Here is a 22045-nt window from a genome sequence, read left to right on the forward strand (position 1 = left end):
GACTTAACTGGATGCGGTATACTTCTTTGCACACTCAAAGTGCTCCTTGCTATGTATTTATACATGAGGATTCCTGGACAGAGGATGTAGCCCTACGAATTGCACGATCTTCTTGGGCCTAGATTGGACAGGTACTTCAGACACACCTATCTCGGGGTCGCTTGGATGCGGATTACTCCCCGTGTAATCGAGGGCGATTACAATTCTTTCAAGAGGGGGGTATGTCACAAACTAGTGACGTGGCAGAGCCACCCGAACATACACACACACAAACTGCTGCCGTGGCAGAGCCATCCAGGATATGCGTTGATTGTTGGCGTGGCAATGTACGGACAGTACGGTCACCCGCATTATACAATAACATGCTGACGTGGCAGCGTACGGATTTCCACAAAACGCGCTAATTGCTTTTGGCAGTTTTTGAAGAACAGTTGCTTTTGGGGAATTAAAAGCTTTTGAGTTTGAGTTTGAGTTTTTGGGGCTCTGCTTTTGGCATCCCATGTGATCTTTATAAGTGGCCTTAGGGGGTCAGGGAAAAGGGGAACGCTTCATACTCACGCATTCGGTTAGACAGGGGTGCCCTCTTGCCCCCTTCCTTTTTCTCGTCTATGCTGAGGCGCTGAGCAGATTTTTGACTTCACAGGAGGTTGGTTTTCGTGGATTAGAGCTGCCTATTAGGGGAAACGAGCTGTTGGACACTGAGTTTGCTGACGACTCACGCATGTACTTGGAGGCCAGGAGGCCAATTTGCACGTGTGTGAGCAGGCTCTTGAGGTGTTTTGTTGTGCATCGGGAGCATTGATCAACTCAAGGAAGACAGTGGCTTTCTGGGTTGGCAATGCTCCCACGCCCAATTGGTCACTTTGAGAGGGCTTCATGTGGATCCCCCTAGGGACACCCGTACATTACTTGGGCGTTTGGATCTGTCTCCAAAGCAGCAGGAAATTGCTACATTGGAGCTCGGCACGACTCTCTTTGGCTCGCGGGGTTGTAGAGGCCAACCAGGTGCTTTTGGCTACTATGTGGTGCATCACGTTGTTGAGCGCATTTCGAACATCCCATTTTTGTAAATTTGTACATATGGACATGACGCCCAATGTCAAAAGGGTGTGTGGGCTTTCTTTTTGTGGGTTTTTTAGCTTGCTTTAACAAGCACATGTACATGCAGTGCAAGTCGCTAGTATAGTGCCGGCTGTCGGGTTGCCTTGGGTGCCCGTAAGTGAGTTTTTTGAAGTGTCACTTGTATATAACTCAAGTTTTTGCTCGTTGTGCCCTCTTCGTACTCTTTCATGCAGTTTTTTTCCTTCGACTAGCCTCGCCTATGTATAGTCGGCCATGGCAGCTTCCTGTTCGCGCCAATTTTGCACAGAGGTGCATAGATTTGAAACTTGTGGTCTTCAGAACTTTTGTTGCAGAAAATGCTGAGAATTTTTAGGCTTGAAAGCATCCCTTCTGGAGTTGTGGTTTGGAAGATACAGTCTATCTCCCGTAGGGTACAGGATATGGCAGCCCGTAGGCAATTTGGTGTATGGTAGGTTGTGGAAGCTCTCTTGTTTGGTGGTGTGTCTACACTTCAAAATTGTGATTTTGAAGAATTATTTGGTGAAAGGGGAAGCTCTATTCCTCAAGTGCATTGGTTGGCGTGTGCTGTAAATCCATACCAGGACAGGTGCTTTCTAGTATGGTGGTCTTTTGGGTGAGCGTGTGCTTGTGAATTCCCAAAGGATCACTTGTCTTTGAGTTGTGTTTTGTTGGGGTTCTTTTGATGCCGTGTGTGGTGCTAACCTTGTGTCGAGCACTATTGAGAGACATTGCTATAGAAGTGCCCCTTGCCCAACAATGTCTTGTTGATTCTTCTCAAGCTCCTGCATTAGCCAGCTAGAGCGGCTGATTAGGAACTTTTGGTGGTCAGGACGAGAAACCCAGTCGGCCCGGGCCAAAGTGTCCTCACAGGTTATCACTTTACCTTGTTCTTATGGAGGGTTGCAGATTATTGACCCAGCACGGCATAGCAGAGCCCTCCTTGGGAAGCTTGTGGTCAAAGGACTTCTTCCAGGGGAGGAGCCATAGAAGGAGTTATTGCTACACCGGATTCGGGCCCAAGTCCCACATACAGGCAGCCCATGGAGCCCTTCCATCAGGTGGATCTTCACAGAGATGCGTAGAGTTGGCCTGAGCAGGAATTGGGAAGACCGCTTTGCTGCGAGCCTACTTAGGTCCTGGGAGAAGCTACGGAGTGGCCTTGAGCACCACGGGCCCACATGCATTGGAAGCGCTTCAAACAGGCTCTTTTTTGGAACTCCATGGTTAGTAGCAGGCCTCATGTTTCTTGAGTCCCATGGCAGAGGGTCCAGCCCGCACTATTGGGGATTGGCTACAGTTTTCAGACCTTTACGAGGAGATTTAGAGCATCCACCTACGTGGCATGAGGGGGGTGCAGAGCATGTGCCAAGATATTACAAAGGCTATACCTGCTGAGTGGCATTACCCTCTTGAGACAGCAGCTCCCACTTGGATGGGGACTTTCACAGGTTTGGAAGACCTCATTGCAGCTAGGGCTTGCTTAGAGTCAGGATTCTGCATGTTTTTCCTTCCTCCCATCTTGTGATTTAGCCCTCATTATGCATATCTTATCTTTTCATTGGGAGAGTCTCCCCACGTTTCGATGTAGTCCTCTATAGCAGAGGCCGTTTGTAGCTCTTTGGGCAGCATTCTTAACTAATGGAAGGATCTTTTTCTGGGATAAAAGAAGTACCAAGCAACCATGATGCCCATAATGTAGCCACCTTTTACAATGATGAGCCGCACATGCATGTAGCCAAGTTGGCTACGTCTCTAGCCATCTAGCCACACTCTTACCAACCAATGTATATTTGAATTTCACTTGGTAACAGAACAAGCCTTCTAAGAGAAATCCTACAAATTGTTTAGACATATCAAATTTTAACGATAAGGCTAGAGATTTTAACAAACTGTTTTCAAATAGAAGCTATAAAATGGTCAACTGCCACTTGACACATGAAACAGGCAATTACCTTGTACCTGACATCCTACACCACAAAAAAGAAGTCGTTTCACTCCAGCGGCCTGAAAGGCAGAATGTTAACCAGACGAGAAATAAGTGAGAAAACTTAAAGATATGATCGATATAGACAACTGAGTCAATTGAACCAAGCAATCTGTAACTCAATACATCAATTTTATCTCACAAAGGCCACTTTCTATCTCTGAATGTTTGACCTAGATTTTTTGATTATGCATCATAAAATATACGAAGTTTACCTCTACCATGGCTAGAGTGTTCAGGTTTGGAGAGAGAGTAGGCTTCACTCCCCTTGCTGCTAGAACTTCTTCAGGTGTCCTAAGAGCAAATTGCAATCAACAAAAATGTTAAAATACATGAAGACAGGCATACACGTAAATCAAACCCATATCAATGTAGCTTGAGGGTCTGCTTGAGAACCTACTTTGCAAGAATGGGCTTTGGAGTAAAGCGGTCTTCTGGATCGCTTCAAAAGTTGCAAAAAACAAGAATGCAACAGTGATTGACTGCCGTAAAAAAAAAGAGAAGAACGTTCAGAATGCAAAGAGATCTTTACAAGAGACAAAAACTACCTCTGTACACAAATTACAGCATCAACCATGTTCGACCTTAGCATTTCCATTGCAATGCTTGTCACAATGCCAGTCCACTGGGCACCTACATTTCAACCAAAAACTGAATTCAGAAACCAGATCTAGTGCTTAATATAAGTCTGGTGTGACTTATATTAAGTACTAGAGCATGACAATCTTAGAGCCATAATGGTCAGGCTTCAAATTATACTTTTTTGACCTATCAAAAAGCATATGTGAAATGACAAAATAAAACTTATGCTAAAGATTCAGATTGAAAAATCAAAAGCAAAATGCAATACCTACCCTCAATAGGCTCAATTTTTTTAGCATACAGCATCTCTTCATGAACACCAAAATGCAGATCTTCCATAGAGTTGTAATTTCTTCCCCTTCCATGGACTTTGGGTTCAAGTAACTGCCATGCAGTACGTTGATGTATTAAGCAAAAGTAAAAAGTTCACAAAAGGCTTTTCTTGACAAAGCACCTGGGTTTGATTAATGTTGCATGCTTCTTAACAAAGCACCTGACAGCACTTCGTATCAAATCTACTGTAAAATAACCAGTTCCACTGATCTGCTTAACCGCCAACCAGTGGGAAAGCTTCAAATATACTCAAACAAAGTCTGAGGGAAAGCGGAAAGTTGTAAATTACATAAACAACAGAATCTTAGATTAAGAACTTAGGATAAGGCTGGAGGCTGCCCATCTGCTATGTTTCAAACTAAACAAGTTACTACTGCCATGCACAGCTGCTACAGGTAGATGAGCTGCTGAGGGAAGAAGATGATGCTTTACTACAGGGATATGTATTTCATTAGACAACCGCCTCGCCCAGTACCAACCCAAAAAAGCAAGGACATGCAAAAGATTGTGTGAGTGTGTGGAGGAGGAAAAGCTATGGCCGAAAAGGATAAAGTGGAGAGTGCGACAATGGAAAATGCACCAGATGCTGCTGTATGTGTGCAAAGCTCCAAGATGAGCATGGTTCAGCGAGCAGGAACTGTGGCAACGGCAGATGATGGCAAGCGGCGGGTGGCAGTTGGGATGTCAGGCGGCAGGTGGTAAAGCTGTGGAAGTGGCAGGCTGTGGAAACAGCAACTGTGGCAACGCAGGCAGTGCAAGCTGGAAGGAAAGGTCAAAACAGGTAGTGTGTGGGCTGCTGGCACGAACGCCAATGGTGGGCAGAGCACGTGCGCAGGCCTTGCAAAGGCTAGCAGGGGATGAAGCGAACTGCAACAGGGGTGAACGCTAGGGTTAGGGTTAAAGAGGTTACGATTTCATGTTGTATGGCAGGTCAGGCCTCTCTCTCACACACAATTGACCTACAGTCGCAAACACATAGAAGAGAGAACAGGTCTCTCTCTCTCTCTCTCTCTCTCTCTCTCTCTCTCTCTCTCTCTCTCTCTCTCTCTCTCTCTCTCTTCCTTCCTACACAGCCTATGGGATACTACCAGAGATAGATATGCGAGTTTGGCCCTAGAGTCCTCCAGACAGTTAGCTCTACAGGGGGATACATCATGCTGGTATGCACAGACGATATCATGGTTTCAGACACATGGCTTCACCATGGACTGGCTGCCTCCTTTTCAGTACTCTCTACAGGCACCCTTAATGTCTCTGACACAGTTGGAGATTAATAGACTCATTCGTCAGGATTTGATCCAGTTGGACACGAGGAGGACATGGATAGAGCCGGTACAGGAGTTCGGCACAAAGATGGCTTTCTATAGAGAGCATCTTTTCCACCTCACAGGGGATGGGTTTGTGATTCGACCTAGCTATATGGACACACATCTTTCTCATGGTTTGCGTTGTGCCATTGGCCAGATACGCACATCCTCGCATCAGCTTGAGATTGAGACTGGCAGATTCAGAGTGATACCAGCAGATAGCAGGATATGCCACTTATGTCATCTAGGGCCAGAGACAGAGTTACATTACATATGCCATTGCACAGTGTACTATGAGATACGAGGCCGTTTTCATTGTCTATTCAGAGAGGGTTTTGGGCCTCTATCTAGGGTCATGAGTTATGAGGATCAGAGATGTCTTGGACTGTATCTACTTGAGTTACACAGGCATAGAGACACTTTACTGAGGAGAGCTGGAGAGAGACAGTCCCAGAGACAGATTACAGATTTCTTTACACTAAAATATTGGACACCCAGAGGAGCAGCCACCATTGCAAATCTCTGCCCGCACTCATACTCATACTACCATTACTGGCACTCTCATAGACCGAGCATTGGAGCTAGGGAGATCTAGACGACCGCAATTGAAAAGAGTAGCTACACAGTATCGACGGAGACTACAGCAGAGGATTCAAGCCATACTTTCTCGACGTCCAGAGTGCAAATGAGGATGGATCTCTACCATATCCCCCCCCCCCCCCCCCTCTCTCATTGTACTACACATTGTACTGGGCACCTTTTGTATTAGCTGACACATCCATACAGTCCCAGTTTGTAGTAGTTGTATTTTTTGTATCGATATAGAAGGCCATCTTTCCCTTCTCCCTTGCTGCTCTAATCTGTGGCATCAACTCTCTCATGTAAGCCAGCTGCGGGAGGGTGAGATCACCGAGAAACATACAATTCTAATTGAGGGTTGGCCTCTTCCTCACGAACTCCTCCAAGGAGGGGAAACGTAGTATGAGTGCTTTGTCCTTTGAGGACTCTCTTTGGCCTCCACTCCTCTTGTCCACCCTCCATGCCTCAAGGTGTGAAGGCTTCTCCATCCCCATCATGGACATGAGGCTTGTGACCTCTTTTTCAACATTGTTGACATCCTTGAAGACGGTGACCCTCACATTCAAGGCACGTACCCGCCTTCTTTGCTCTTCTTCTCTGGTGTTGACAAGCTCACAGGGATCGTAAATTGTCCCACAACTCGTGCTGACAAGCTCACAAGAGGGCAAAAAAGTGACCAAATTTGTAGGGCCACACTACCACCACAGCAGGAGAGAACATGGAGAAGGGAGAAGTCCACACTCCATCAAGGCCTCCTCAAACTATTGTCATTGTTGGCTAAAGGTCTGGCACCACATGCTCCACCTCTAAACCTCATCCAAGGAAATTGGATGATCAAACAAGAAGTGGTTCTGGAGATAGAAGTATCCCCCTCTACCTGTCAAAAGCCAACTCCGACACATGCACTGGAACATGCACCTAAACTGCTCCATGCCGGATAAACAAGAATCACCTGAAGCTAGAACTGGAACTTCCATCCTTAGATGGACAATGGAAAATCAAAGGGCATTCTCTGTTTCAAGAAGGGAAGAGATCCCCTTTTGTCATCCATAAATCACAATCTGGTACAAAAGCACAATCGAATCATCAACCTCCTACCCATTAGATAGGTAACTCCGTCGACAATTCCAAGAAAGATGTGCATTTGCAAAAGGTACAACAAATTTGTCGATCCATCTCCTCGAAGGAAACACAGCCATAGAAACCTGCTCCAAAAGCGGTGAAGAAGATCCTACTGCTGTCCAAACACTTCTCTTTGAAAAAGAAGCTGGAAATGAATAGCTCCTCTCTGGATCCAACAACCACATGCTTGCTCCCTTGCGGGAAGGCACAGTAACATGACTCCATCTGGGAAATCCAAAGCAATCGAGCACTACTACACATCCTCAAGCCTCCATCAGGTTCCCCTCGGTGAAGAGAGGTCAGGGTAATCAAGGGTAAAGACGGGGAAGTCTAGACGAGGATCCAAGGCCTCTACATACCCAAATCTTCCCCAAAGTTGGAGAAAATCGGGAAAAGATAGCAAGATTTTTCTCTCTCAATCGTGTCCAAAACGGTAGTAGTAGGTATTGGATCAGCCAAATCTGAGCCTCCAAGGTGGTCGTGACACCTAAGGCTCTGATACCATGTCAAAGGTGGGAGCGGAAGATGCAATGAAGACAACTGGCTCGTGATCCAATGGGCACCTCGACTCCAATCTAGAACGCTTGCAATGCCAAAAACATGAACAAGGCACACCTGTGGAGAGGAAGATCACCGAGGTAGAAAGAGACTAGACATCTAAGAATGAGAGAGAGAGATCTGGGAAAGTCTCTCCATGCTGCTAACAATCTGCTCATACAAGTGACCAAGGGTGGTCCCGCATAGAACTGACATGCCCAATGGATAGACCCGAGGTGCACAAAATTGCGACTGCTTAAAACCGGCTCGTAGGGCGGTAGGCTTTGGCTTTCACCCAAAATTCTTTACTTTACACACACACTAAGACCACTTTACAAAGGTAACTTGCGACGGGAATTAACACTTAAGCACACACGCGGCTCGGAAGCTAGAATGCTCCGAGCAGATGCCGACAACCTGTAGGCCCCAAAATTCGCGCCCCTTTCGGTATTTCTTTATTCTTTAAGAGGGTAAATTACAAAGTAGGGTCCTGGGAATTCTTTACTTGTATCCAGCTAGATACCGCCTGTTTTGGCAGAATTTCGACAACATAACAGCACCAAAACTTGCCCGAAACCAGTTCCCCTACTGGAACTCGCTTCCAATAGCGTAAACCCTTTGATTCCTGCCCAAAAACAGTAAATTCATCTCGCTGTACTTACTGCTTTTTGCCCTGTTTTCAGCCCTAATCAGTCCCCGAACTGCCCTCTAGCACTGGGGCACTATTCCCAAGGGTTCTAGTGTCCATATGGCCGAGAAACAGTCAAAATACAGCGCATATTCAGCACTGAAATCGCACCTGTACGGTGAGGTTAGCACCCTCACCAGTGCCTACTTTTGGAGTAGCAATTAGCTACTCCTGTTCCTGCTTAAAGAGGCTCTTGCCTCGGCACAAAAGCATGAAACCACACAGTTGTACATCAGTCAAATGAAGAGCCCTCTTGTGGGGCTAAACTGTATACCCTAGAGGTGAACCCCCCTCCACCATATATAGGTGCTGCCCCTCGTTGCCCGACCCAGCCTCAAGACTCCACGACCCAATAAATGGGGAGAAAATTGGGAGAGAGGCACCAGATACTTGGGAAAAATAGGGGGAGCCTCGGATAAAATATCCCAAGCCTCCAAGAGCCTATCTGACCATGGAACAAAGCCAAAATCCCAGCTAAACAATCACGTGACACATCCAAGCCTATGTGTCCGTGGACAAGCTACAGCATGATCAGGGTTCAGTCAGTCCAGTCATTCTAGAATAGGAAGTGATCTGGCACTTTTGTGAGTCTATTCGTAGACCGTGCATGCCCAAACACTTAGTGTAGATGCATATCCTCTGGTTGCACACAGCATGATCATAAGCATTCCCATTAGAATCCATCAGAATCCTTCAGGGGAATTTTCCAATGCATTTAGACTATTTTACCTATTTTTGACATTTTTCACTTATTAATTTTAAGTGACTTTTGTTGGAAAGTAGGTAGGGCAAATTGAGTAAGTTTGTATATAAGCAAACCTAAACTAGCACTAAATGGCAGAAGAGGCAACAAGAGCCAAGCTCAACGGGCAACTTCTCAACAAGACCCCTTGGTGGACTCCCCTCCAAGCAAGAAGCAAGAACCTCCCCTTAGCGTTTTTGCATCAGATCCTCCCGCAAGATCCTCTCAAGCCTAGCGTTTTTGAAGAGCACCATCAGATAGCATTTTTGCAGAGCATAAGCCTAGCGTTTTTGCATCTACACACCATCGCCACAAAACCCACCAGCTAGCGTTTTGAGAACTTCATCACCTAGCGTTTTGGGCAACTTTCAGCAGAGCGTTTTCAGCATTGGAACACCTGCAAGTCCAGCCCTAGAAAAGTAGCAGATTCAGTCCCTAAAGAAGTAGCAGATTCGGCCGGAAAGACCATCAGTTTTCAGCCTAAAAAAACCTCAGTTTTCAGCCCTAAACCTGCAGATTTTCAGCATCAAAGACCCACAGAAACAGCCCCCAAATCAGCGTTTTTGGACTAGCCGCAGATTTCAGCCATAGCGGTTTTGGACAGCACATAAAAGATTGCAGATTTCAGCCCTTAGGTCGGTGTCGCCATCCCCGTCGTCATCGTCGACATAGCCTAGACTTGCATCAGTCACATGCATTCCCATTGTACCAGACTGTGCAATCATAAGTAGACAACTCTCGCCGACAAGAGTGGGGCCTTGAAAGGAGGGTTTGATATCGTATTTCTCTATCTCTAAGTCTCATACACTTGCACGCACAGTGTCCATTCACTTTGTTTGTGATCATGGCCTTCTCTCATTAAGAACGGAAGACTCTCCCTTCCATAAGAACAAAAGGAACCTTGAGCACAGTTCAGAGCACTCATCTTGACGAAAGCGCAAACATTCATTGCGTTGCACCTAACATTGGTATCACAGCTTTGGCAATGTTTTGTATCACTCAAGGAAAGAACCACAAGAATCACAAGATTTTTTTTTTGCTTGTTGCGGTCGCACGAACCCAAGTTCGCTTGGGCGTGTCGATTCCTAATCGTGTTTTTGAAGAGTGACAGGAATCCCAGGAAAGAAGGGCTTGTCCAACCTCCCCTTGTGCCTCTTTTCACTCATTGAGAACGGACAGTGCACTTAGCGGCCGGCCAATCGACGTGAGGTGGAAAAAGCAACCTTGGTGTGAGCGCAAGGCCGCCAAGGGGTGCACCCGCGGAAAAGAGTGAAACTCGGGTGAAGAGAAGATCCTTCTCGAACACAGATTGCAAGCGAAAGAAGAACCTCAAGAACTAAAGAACCCCAAGAACCAAGACCCCCAAGAACCCAAGTTCCTCGTGAACTTAAGAACCCAAGACCACAAGAACCCAAGACTTCAGTGGACGGTCATCACTCAAAGCGGAATGGATACTTCGCTTGGAGGTGATGAGCATGAGAGAGGCGAAGAAGAATTTTCCCCACAAGGAGGTTTTTCCGACCCTCCCCCTTCCCCATCTACGCCGAGGATTGCACCAACTCCTATCGAGAAGTTGGACCATATGTTTATGAAAAGGAAGTTAGAACGCGAAGCAAGACATGCAGAAAGAACGGCAAAAATGGAACGCAGACACGCAGAAAGAAGAGCAGAAAGAGAAGAAGAAAGAAAGGAAGCCAAAGCAAGACAAGAACAGAGCGACCAACACAACAAAGAGTTCTGGCGACTCTTTTCTCAAGTACAGGCACAGATGCAAGAGATTTGGGGAAAGGAGACTCTCTCAATCTCTTGTTCTCCAAAGCATGACACACATAATTTGCATGATGATTTGATTGACAATGATAAGCATGATGATTTGAAAGATAATGATAAGCATGATGATTTGAATGACAATGACAAGGATGAAGAATTGCATGACAATGACAAGCATGATGATTTGCATGATCAAGATGGGATTTCTCACAAGCATGATGATTTGCACGACGATGACGTGATTGTTCACAAGAATGATGAGTTAGTGGATGCTTTTTCTAGCGAAGCTAACCTCGTTGTGCAGATTCGATCAATCACGAAGGATCGATCTTTGCTCTCGAGCCTAGGTCCAAATAACTCCTTCAGGAAGAATCGATCTTGGCTCTCGAGCCTAGGTCCAAAGAACCCTCACAGGAAGTATTATGTGTTCGCATGATTCATACACACGCATTGTTCGAGTGTTTCATTTGTGATCGTTTCCTGTATTTTCGTCAGCGTCTCTATGTGATTCCTTTTCCTAGGCATGACATATTGTATGTTGAGCACGTTTCACTCATGAATGAGCAGGGATGTATGCGGATTGTTCATAAAAAGCTGAAAAGTATGCATTCAAAAAAGTCACATTCCATGTCTCTTCCTTGGTACGACACAGTCGTAGAAAGAGCACATGAAAGTATGAGCACCAAGCATAGGCATTTCCGTTGTGAATTGCCACAGTTGATTGCTCTTAGATCATAAGAGAAAGATTCGATCTCATTGTTTACGTGTGTGTGGTGAACGGTTTGGCACTCCGTCTATTGGTCATCTACATTGCATGCACAGTCTTTGAGGAAGACATTTTTCCACTCACTTTACATGGAATAGGTATGTTCATGTTTCTGTGTTGGAAGTGGTTTCAAGAATTTTCAGCCATGGAGATTCTTGAAGAAGAAAGAAGCATGACTCTAGACGAAGTTGAAGCATTGAAGGGCCTCAAAAGACTTTGTCTCGCTTTCGGCGTGGCCCAAAGAAGCAAGCGCTGCAGACCTTTATGAAGTTCAAGTACCGCACGACCCACACATCAGAGTGCGCCGGCGAAGAGTCCCTTCCAGGATTCCGGATGCTATTGGCGATCTCCCTCGACGCCATACAGTTTGGTACCAGTACCTCACTTTGAAAAGGAGGGGATGTCACGTGACACATTCAACCCTATGTGTCCGTGGACAAGCTACAGCATGATCAAGGTTCAGTCAGTCCAGTCAATCTAGAATAGGAAGTGATCTGGGACTTTAGTGAGTCTATTTGTAGACTGTGCATGCCCAGACACTTAGTGTAGATGCATATCCTCTGGTTGCACACAGCATGATCATAACCATTCCCATCAGAATCCATCACAATCCTACAGGGGAATTTTCCAGTGCATTTAGACTATTTTACCTATTTTTGACATTTTTCACTTATTATTTTTAAGTGACTTTTGTTGGAAAGTAGGTAGGGCAAATTAAGTAAGTTTGTATATAAGAAAACCTAGACTAGCACTAAATGGCAGAAGAGGCAACAGGAGCCAAGCTTAGTAGGCAGCTTCTCAACAAGACCCCTTGGTGGACTCCCCTCCAAGCAAGAAGCAAGAACCTCCCCTTGGCGTTTTTGCATCAGATCCTCCCGCAAGATCCTCTCAAGCCTAGCGTTTTTGAAGAGCACCATCAGATAGCGTTTTCGCAGAGCATAAGCCTCGCGTTTTTGCATCTAGACACCATCGCCACAAGGCCCAGCAGCTAGCGTTTTGAGAACTTCATCACCTAGCGCTTTGGGCAGCTTTCAACAGGGCATTTTCAGCATTGGAACACCTGCAAGTCCAGCCCTAGTAGAGTAGCAGATTCAGCCCCTAAAGAAGTAGCAGATTTAGCCGGAAAGACCATCAGTTTTCAGCCTAAAGAAACCCCAGTTTTTGGCCCTAAACCTGCAGATTTTTAGCGTCAAAGACCCCACAGCAACAACCCCCAAATCAGCATTTTTGGACTAGCCGCAGATTTCAGCCATAGCGGTTTTGGACAGCACATAAAAGATTGCAGATTTCAGCCCTTAGGTCGATGTTGCCATCCCCGTCGTCATCGTTGACATAGCCTAGACTTACATCAGTCACATGCATTCCCACTGTACCAGATTGTGGAATCATAAGTAGACCACTCTCGCCGACAAGAGTGGGGCCTTCGGAGGAGGGTTTTACAACGTCTCTGGTGTCGTATTTCTCTTCTCTCTCTATCTCTCAGTCTCATACACTTGCACGCACAGTGTCCATTCACTTTGTTTGTGATCATGGCATTCTCTCATTAAGAACAGAAGGCTCTTCCTTCCATAAAAACAAAAGGAACCTTGAGCATAGTTCGGAGCACTCATCTTGAGCAAAGCGCAAACATTCATTCCGCTGCACCTAACATAACCATGGCTAGACACAACCCGACATGAGAAACCTACATCACCCTAGCCACAGAACAGCCCTCACTCCCTAGCACCTGTCCCTGGGAGAAACTAGGACCGACTAGACGAACCAAGAGAGATGAGTAAACTCTAACAGACCCGCACTTATTCTTTGATTATGTTCAGCTCCTTTACCACGGAAGGCTGAAATTCCCCTTCTTTAAGTCACCCATTTTTTGCTTTAAGAAGCTCACCTTATAGATTTTGGATGATGGAATCTTGGATGACCACTTTCTCCTCAAGCAGAGCGATCCTCCTATGCATGCCAACTCTTTCTTCACTCCATCTTTGAAGAATAGTGCTCCTCTCCTTCCTCCACTCTTCCCCTTCATTTCTACATTCTCTCATTTCCTTCTCTATTGCCAATATCCTCGTCCCTGTCCGCATGGAGGAGGCTTTGTGGACGGCCGGCGAGGTATGCATCTTCTTACACGTGGGGAAAGCCATTGGCACTTCTCCGATGCTTCCCATGAGGCTTCAAGCGGGCTTCACATGGGTAGCGATATCACCATTCGGTCAGGTAAGTTGGGGTGTGTGTTGGTTGAGACAGAGAGAGAGAGAGAGAGAGAGAGAGAGAGAGAGAGAGAGAGAGAGAGAGAGAGAGAGGCACCTTGCCTTGCTGTCTTGCGTTGTCGTTGAAGCGGTTGGGCTACGTTCCACAGGCTGGCATCGGTGTTGGACGTACGAACAGCCTACCGTTTGTAAGCCACGTGGCTTTATTAAATAAAGCCTATCTTGAGCGGCAGCGTAAGCGTAAAGCACAAAGCGGTCGCGGGAGAGAGAGAGAGAAATGAGCTGAAATGTTATATTAAACGTCTTCAACAGACGAGAATGACCTATGAGACCAAACTGATAAAATCCTTGTGGATCTAATCCAGTGTTTGGGTACAAAAGTAAAATGAAATAAAAGACTAAACTAAAAGATTAAAATCATCATCGTTGTCGTCAATGCCCGAGGATGCCCAGCATTGGACGTTGTCCGAGAAAGTATTGCATTGGTCGCTAAGAGCTTCGTCAATGTCCGCCTCAGTAAATAGTCATACTGGGCGTCTCCCATATCGTGCTAGAATAGTCATGTTCCTCTGGTGAAGCCTCGGTCGATGTCGTGGTCGCTCTCGTACACATGGGCGTCTAGCTCTTTCGAGATAAGTGGCTCTGTCCACTAATATACCTTTGGTATAAGTCGGCTCTGAAGTCTGCTGTGAGGCATGCTCATCTGGCTCCCGAGTCTCTGCTCTAAAGAAGTCATTGATCTCCCTCTGTGAATGTCTCCAACTGCCTAGTCTCCTCAAGCGACTCTCCATGTGTCTGTCTGAGAGAGAGAGAGAGAGAGAGAGAGAGAGAGAGAGAGAGAGAGGGAGAGAGAGAGAGAGAGAGAGAGAGAGAGAGAGAGAGAGAGAGAGAGAAATGAAATGAAATGTAATATTAACGTCTTGAAAAGGCCAAAATGACCTATGAGACCAAAAGGTTACATGTGGTGAATCTAATACCAGGTCTAGGTACAAAAAGTACAAAGAACTCAAAAGAAAATGGTGGGTAGGGGTGGAGAAAGCTGATACAAAGGGTGACCCTAATACAATGGAGCTCTCTGACAATCGAGGCATCATATACATATACATCAGTAACCAAAAGGCTATAGAGATTCAATGTCCTCCAAGGTAGGCACTCTGTCGGGACGACTCCTATGTAGCGTCAGTATGGATCCTCTGTCGCAATCTGCGTCGATGTCGAGAGGGCCCCCTCATCCGTGGGCAACGGGACCGCCCCTACTCTATCGCCCGATCAAGCAGTATGCCTCTGATGTCTCTGGTGTTGTTATGTTGTGGGGGCTACTCGAACTCCTCTGTCCGTGATTGAAAGAAATCTGTAATCTTCTGCTGTTGCTGGATCTCTCTCATTGTGCCCCTCTTCAAGAGGTCCTCTCTGTGTTTGCGAATCTCCAGTAAGTATAATCCGAGGCATCTCTGATTTTGGTATCTCATGACTCTACAGAGTGGCCCAAAACCCTCTCTAAATAGACAATGAAAGCGGCCTCGTATCTCATAGTATACTGGGCAGTGACATATGTAATGTAGCTCTGTCTGGGGCTCTATCTGGCACACCTAACAAATCCTAGACTCAGCAAGTAATCCTCTAAATCTGCCTGTCTCAATCTCTGGCTGATGTGAGGATGTGCATATCTGACCAATAGCACATCGTATCGCGTGGGATAGATGAGTATCCATGTATCCTCGTCTGATTACAAAACCATCCTCCGTGAGCTGGAGAAGATGCTCTCTATAGAAAGTCATCTTCGTACCTAGCTCATGTGTAGGTTGTATCCATGTCTTCTTCGTATCCAATTGAATCAAGTCCCATCTGATGAGCCTGGTAATCTTTGTCCTAGTGAGGGAGATGGAGGGTGCATCCAGAGAGTACTAAAATGGGGGTAGCCAATCCATACTAAAGCCATGTAACCAAAATCAAGATGCCATCTCTGCATACCAACATGATCTATCTCCCTACAATGCCAACTGTCGCGAAGACTCTAGTGCTAATCGAGCATATCTATCTCTAGGGAGAGCCCAGATGCTATGCATAAATGAAACTGATCGAGTGAGTGTCTCCACTATCAATGAGGAGCAGCGAGCTCCACCCTAACAATGTCATGTGGTACTGAGGCCTTGGCCCTATTCATCCGAGAAATCATAGACACCAAGGGCTTCTCCACACATCTCCATCCATCAGTACTGCCAGCTCTGCTATGGTGATCAACTGAGGGGCCCCATATCTCCACTCTGTACAGCATGGCCGAAGTGACCAAAGTGTCAAAAGAGCCAAATCTTTGTCCGAGGTTCCTAGAACTAAACCTGTGAACATATCCTCTCAAGTCTCCCCAATGCTGCATAGGCTCTGGTCAATCGCGTATCTACTACACGCCTCGGGGAAAATACTGAACCACTGAAAACCGCCCCAAGATAAGTGTATATATCTGCATACTCCACACTCTCTCGACCATATGTAAAAGTGGGGGCGGACCTCCTTACCCACTGCGCCGTGGTGTTAAACACCATTACCTTGGTCTTACCAAGGTTCACAGACAATCCACTATCCCCTGCAAATATATGCAATGCATCCAAATGACACTGCATCCCCTCTGGAGAATCTGAGTTCAGCACAATATCATTAGCATATAATAGCAACGAAATCCATGTCCCTGCAAGCTGAGCACCTCTATCACCCTCGATCTGTACATAATCTGAAACCTCATCTACATATATCCCAAAGAGAGTTGGAGATAGGGGACAACCCTGCTTCACCCCAATGGTGGAGTGAACCATGTCAGACATGCCCTAAGTAGTGTGTACCTGTCCTACCATTGTCCTGTATAAAGCTAAGATTCCCCAAATCAGCTATGTGGGCACCCCCATGTCTTGCAATCTGCATATGAGTTTGGCTCGTGGCACTGGATCAAAGGCTTTGCGGAAATCCACAAAGCTACAATATATCCTCCTGCCATGGTGTCTACCCTCCTCAATAATGGCTTTGAGTGTCAAAATCTCGTCAAGAGTGGAGAAACCTCTCCTGAACCCTGCCTGTCCTCCTGCCCGTATGCCTTCTCTCTCTGCCCATCCACTCAACTCATGCTCAAGAATTGATGCATATAGCCTAGCCAGAGTGTGACCAACCATGATGGTGCGGTAATTCCCCAGAAGCATAGGATCTCCCGCTTGAAGATAGGCACAATTGTGGACATACTCCAAGTCTCAAGAAAACCCTCATACATGGCTCTATTAAACATCATAGCAAGAGGCTCTGCAAGCATATCTTTGGCATGGATAAAGTGCTCTGCTACCAGACCATCATGATCCTGTGCTCTTCCTGTCTTCATCCTATCAATGGCTTTCCTTACCCTCTCAACAGTAAAGAAAGTACATGTTTCAGGGCATGCCTCTGGAGGGTCAGGCAAAGGTGGCTGCCCCGATGCTGTATAGAGAGATGTATCATATTCCCCCCATGTCTCTATGGAAGTGATGGCTGGCGATGGAGTGTGCTCATTGAAAAGCCTCCATGCCTCACTAGAATCCTGACTCATAAACATCTGATACAGATCACGCTCTAATTGAGATAAGGTAAGCCCTCTTCTTTCGTTGCACTAGGTGGCGAAAGATAATCCGTGATTGTCTATGTGTAGTAGTACCCATGAGCACCTCTCTCTGTAATCTGATCCTCGTCTCTCTACACTCCTCATCATACCAATTGTTCTGAGGCATGCTCCCAGATCGTCTGCGTGTAGGCTGGCTATGGGGATAAGCCTCTGATGTTGCATCATGGAGCGTCTCTGTCAGAATCTGGGTGAGCTCATCTAGTGGTCGTCTTGGTTCCTGAGTACATAGTTGCTTGTATATCTCATCAGTGTACACGGGATCCGTCTCCCTCGTGAAGGTATACCAAGTATGTGTGGAGGCCTCTCCCAATGGAGCTGCGTTGAACTGGAACGATAGAGTGAAAGACAAGATAGCATGATCGATTGCTACCCCAACCGGTCTAGTTCCCACCATGAAGTCCTGAAAGGAAGGAATGAGTCCTAGCGGAGCCATAACATAATCCACTGTACTAGCGCCATGTCGATGTGGAAAGCATGTAAAACCACTTGCAGCAGGGAATCTCTATAGGCCATTCAAAATGGCCAATCCATGTGCAGTCCCCATATCAATCAAGTATTTGCCATACTCAGTGTGCTCCTCATCCTGTGATAATCTAGACAGGCCCATTTCTGTAATATCAAGCTCCCGCATCAACTCCTCTGAGGTATCATAGAATATTGTCTGGTGATGGGCAGTCCAAGCATTGAAATCCCCCAAGATAATAATGTCGCCATCTCTGGAAAACTCCCATATATCATCATCGAAAATAGAGAAGGGGGATTGTCCTCTAGGGGATGCATATACTGACGTCCTAGGAGGGAAATAGCAAATAGCGATGTAGAGGTATATGCCTGTTTCTGCCTTTAGTCTCACCCACATGTACCTAGCATGCTCATCCCTCCGAGCTATATGTATCAAAGACTGTAGCTCCTCCTTGAATAAGACTGCCACTCCTCCTGAACCTCGTCTTCTGTACTCTGATCGAGTCTCCTGTCTTTGAGGCACTGTTTTTGGGTTTGTCCCTTTGCGCAGCCAGTGTGGATGGTAGTTTGTTGTTTGTTGATTCAAGTGGGCATCCACGATGGTTTTGAGACGTGGGGACAGTTGCATGGCTTTTGCAATTCCCGTGGTCACACACCTTTTTCCAAGGCTTGCCCACAAATCTGGTCTTCCTGCTTACTCCCTTGGGTTATAGACTGGGCACTCTACATTGATCCCAGATAAAGGTGACCAGCTCGATTTATGCCAGTGAGACAAAGTATTCACCACGATATGCAACATCACGATTTGGACCATGTGGAAGGTTCGATGTGCCAACATTCTGGGCTCACAGTACGTTCACCATTTTGACATCCATTTGGACAGAGCTGCTACAACTCTTTGCAGTCAGTGGGATTCTTAGCCGGCTCCTCCAGGGCAGCGGAGCAGTTTCAATGCCTCTTTCTCCACACATGGGCATGGTCGTTAGTCTTTTTCCGTCGGGATCTAGGTCACATCACATGAAGAAGGGAGCTTGGACCAAAAAGATCGAGGCACTATCCAAGCAAATACCTAAAATATCCAAGACCAAACCCTCAGTATAGGGAAGGTAGAGACCTAGTGTACGAAATGCAAGGCAAAAGAGCATTGGTTTGATGAGTGTTGCCAATGCACTTATTGTAAAGTATTTGGTCCTGACAGACATCTTACCTTGTTTGATCTTATCCAATTCGCAAAGGATGTCCTCATCCCCGCGGTTTTCACTATACTCCAACAAGAATGCTTTCTTCAGCTTACTGTAAGTTTGAAGCTTACAGGTTGGGTTGTGGTAGTACCACTTCCTTGATGCGTCCTTCAAAATTTGTGGAAAGTACTCTACCCATTCACCTTCATCGATGTCCTTCGGATCAGCATATTGTTCAAAGGCCTGTATATACACATTTGGATCATCCTTTCTGTTGCCTTTAAAGGTCGGAAACACAATTTTCAGATCACTGTATCGTTTACTATATTTAAATTTGTGATGTCTAATTCTTTTTCTCTGCGTCTGGACTTCTCCTTGTGATTTGATTCCTTTTCCAATGTCTGTGCTTGCTATAATGATTTGTGTCTGCCTCGCATCTATCATTGTAGTCATCATCCGTTTCTATGACTGAATCAGGTTCATCCCTTTGACGAGCTTGAATGTGTGATTCTACTCTTCTACTATGTCTACTAGCATCACTAACATCAGTGTGATCCTTCGCTTTGCCCCTCTGATCTGAATGCTAAGACCTATGTGAATGAAAACGTCTCTCAACTCTCACTGAACGTCTTCTCGAATTACTGAATGTTGAGAAGCCCAATGGCCCTCACTCCCTCTTCTCTCTAGATTGGCATCAGTTTCCTCATTCTAAGAGCATAGTTCTCCATCAGAGCCTTGCATCGATTCCTCAACTACTCTGCTGATGTGGTCCTGGTCTTCAACAAACATTGTAGTCGCTCTCCTCCCCCGTGCTGAATGACATGGAAGCATTGCAAACAGCTGATTGAATCTGAATTCTAAAGTAGGAGACTGGTTCCTGTCAAGAGCTTTAGCTCACCACCGTGATCACCAAAATGGAATGAGTTGGTCACTTGATAACTATTCCAGGTTTAGAACTTCAGATCAGATGTCAAATATCAGATCAAATGGAATGAAAAGATCAAACTTCAGATTACCAGATGGGAAAACCAAATAAACAACTGGATTGAATTGAAAGAATAAAGTCAGATGACAAGAACTGAGGCAATTACAAATTAGATAATCAGATTGATGAGTTCAAAAGTACAATTGGTATTGCACTCAATGCTAAATTACAAGACAATACAAAAGCTCCAAGGACTCATGAATACAATAGAGCTCTACCCAAGACCCCGACCGACAGAAGATACCCCAAAATTAAAGTAGCAGGTCGTATTTATAGGCGCCCGTACTAGGTTCTCATGGATTGTCTGGCTGTACAATTACCGATTAATAATTACTAGTACTATTGGTAACTCTACTATGTAGAAGCCGCTTCCAAGGGCAGATTCCCACTATCTCCACATATAGATGCTAGCAATAGCCTATCTTGCAGGATGTACAGGGCTGAAGAAAACTAAAGGTGGATATGAACGAATCCACCAAAGGCAACTTCTCAAGGTGAGGTATGAGAGGAGTGCACGATGAACCAATGTGGTGGGGAGTAAAACCATTGAATGTGACCTCTAACAAACCTGAAAAACATTTAGGAGTGAGCCCATCATCTGAGAAAACCTAGTCTATGCTCCCTGGAGGAACCCGCTGCTGAATCCCACTAGCTATGTAGAGTGTAAATGATATCCACCCAAATGTCTGCAAGGATGTCCACAGTAGAAGACGATGCAGCACTGAGAACGTGATAGCAACAAGCTCACCAATCGTTCCACAATATAATGGCAACAAGCATGCAGAACACCTCATCTCGGAATTGAGGAGAAGCATTGTGTGCATCCTCTCTAGTTATCACACTGAAGGCACCCATGAGATACCAGGGTTGTCCACATTTGACGTACAGGACGTTCCGTACGTTCCGTACGACTCGTACGTTCCGTACATGACTCGTCCATTTTTTTTATTTTTTTTTATTTTTTTTATTTTTTTTTGCGGGGGCGATTTGTGGTGTGGGATTGTTTTGTATCTCGACTGCATTTGACCAAGAGCCCAATGGCTGCATTGGCTCAAACAATCATGACCTATGTGCGGCGAGGCTCGGGTAGCGTATCTACTATGGCCGCCACCACTTTGGAGATCATGATTCTTCTTTCTTCAGACATTGCCGTTTCCAATGTCTATGGACAGATCTTTCATGTTCTAACTTGTAAGACTTAAGTTACAAGTATTTAGTACTAAGTAATAAGGTCTATCATCTATGTCATGACTCACATGATCTATCATGTTCTAACTTCTGAGTATGAAAACTTCTTGGTTTAGTCTCTCTTGTAGTGTGTAAGACGCATGATTTTTTTTTTGCATCGTACGTCACGTCACCGTACGTCTGATTTTTTTTTGTTCGATTAGTACCGCACGTCTTCATACGTGTACCCGTCGTACGTGACCGTACGTGTCAACCGTGTGAGATACCTTGAGGCTGTGAGCATAAAAACCGGATTTGTGGCAGCACCCTCAAAAAAAAATGACTGCCAAGACAATGCATCAACCACGAAACTGCTCCCCACGTATGAAAGCCAAACTAGATCCCTGCTCTGAAAAGAAGTAATGTAGGAGCTCTCCAAACAAGGAGTGATGTGAAGTAACCACACAAGCAATGTCTCGGAGTCTCCACAATCCTACCAGTACAATGTATACATAGAAGCTCGAAGCCTAGTTGAGCACACCAAGAGCCAATTGGAAGACCACCATGAGTAAATAGCCAATGGAAGTAAGGAATCCTCCGTGCCACTCTCAAAGCCCACAACACAAACCCAAGCTGATATATAAAAGCATGTGATAAACCTCCATGTAACCACTTTCTCTGTCTGTTGGATATTCGAGACTGTTTCTGCACAAGTAATGTGCGAACTCTCCTAACAAAATACTTAAAAAAGGTGACTGAGCATGTCTCTGTACATCCGACGGCCACTACCACTCACTAGGATCCCAATATAGTTGAGATAAAGGATAACCCTCCCAAATTCAAAGCCTCCAAGACATAGCCTCCTCTGCAGAGATATGAGGATAACCCTCCCAAATTCAAAGCCTCCAAGAGATAGCCT

At 45.7% G+C, this 22045-nt stretch overlaps 1 protein-coding gene across 3 annotated transcripts in view; it reads right to left on the reverse strand.

The window, feature by feature from the left end:
* HCAR (coenzyme F420 hydrogenase family / dehydrogenase, beta subunit family) overlaps positions 1–22045 on the reverse strand; it is a 206365-nt gene that overhangs the window by 134059 nt on the left and 50261 nt on the right. For 2 of the 3 annotated variants that reach the window (XR_015185409.1, XM_086491416.1), the window contains exons 4-8: positions 3922–4033; positions 3616–3700; positions 3468–3509; positions 3283–3361; positions 3043–3087 (exon numbers count right to left, since the gene is read on the reverse strand). Coding sequence is in view for 2 of the 3 variants with exons in the window: in XM_086491416.1 (XP_086347542.1) it covers positions 3043–3087; positions 3283–3361; positions 3468–3509; positions 3616–3700; positions 3922–4033 (363 nt within the window). In the remaining variant the exon portion in view is untranslated. Of the gene's footprint in view, positions 1–3035; positions 3088–3282; positions 3362–3467; positions 3510–3615; positions 3701–3921; positions 4034–22045 lie in introns of all 3 variants that reach the window. The other variant, XM_086491417.1, reaches the window with a different exon arrangement.

Source organism: Adiantum capillus-veneris, chromosome 19 (genome assembly GCF_014529385.1).
Source record: "Adiantum capillus-veneris isolate H3 chromosome 19, ASM1452938v2, whole genome shotgun sequence".
Classification (NCBI taxonomy): Eukaryota; Viridiplantae; Streptophyta; class Polypodiopsida; order Polypodiales; family Pteridaceae; genus Adiantum; species Adiantum capillus-veneris.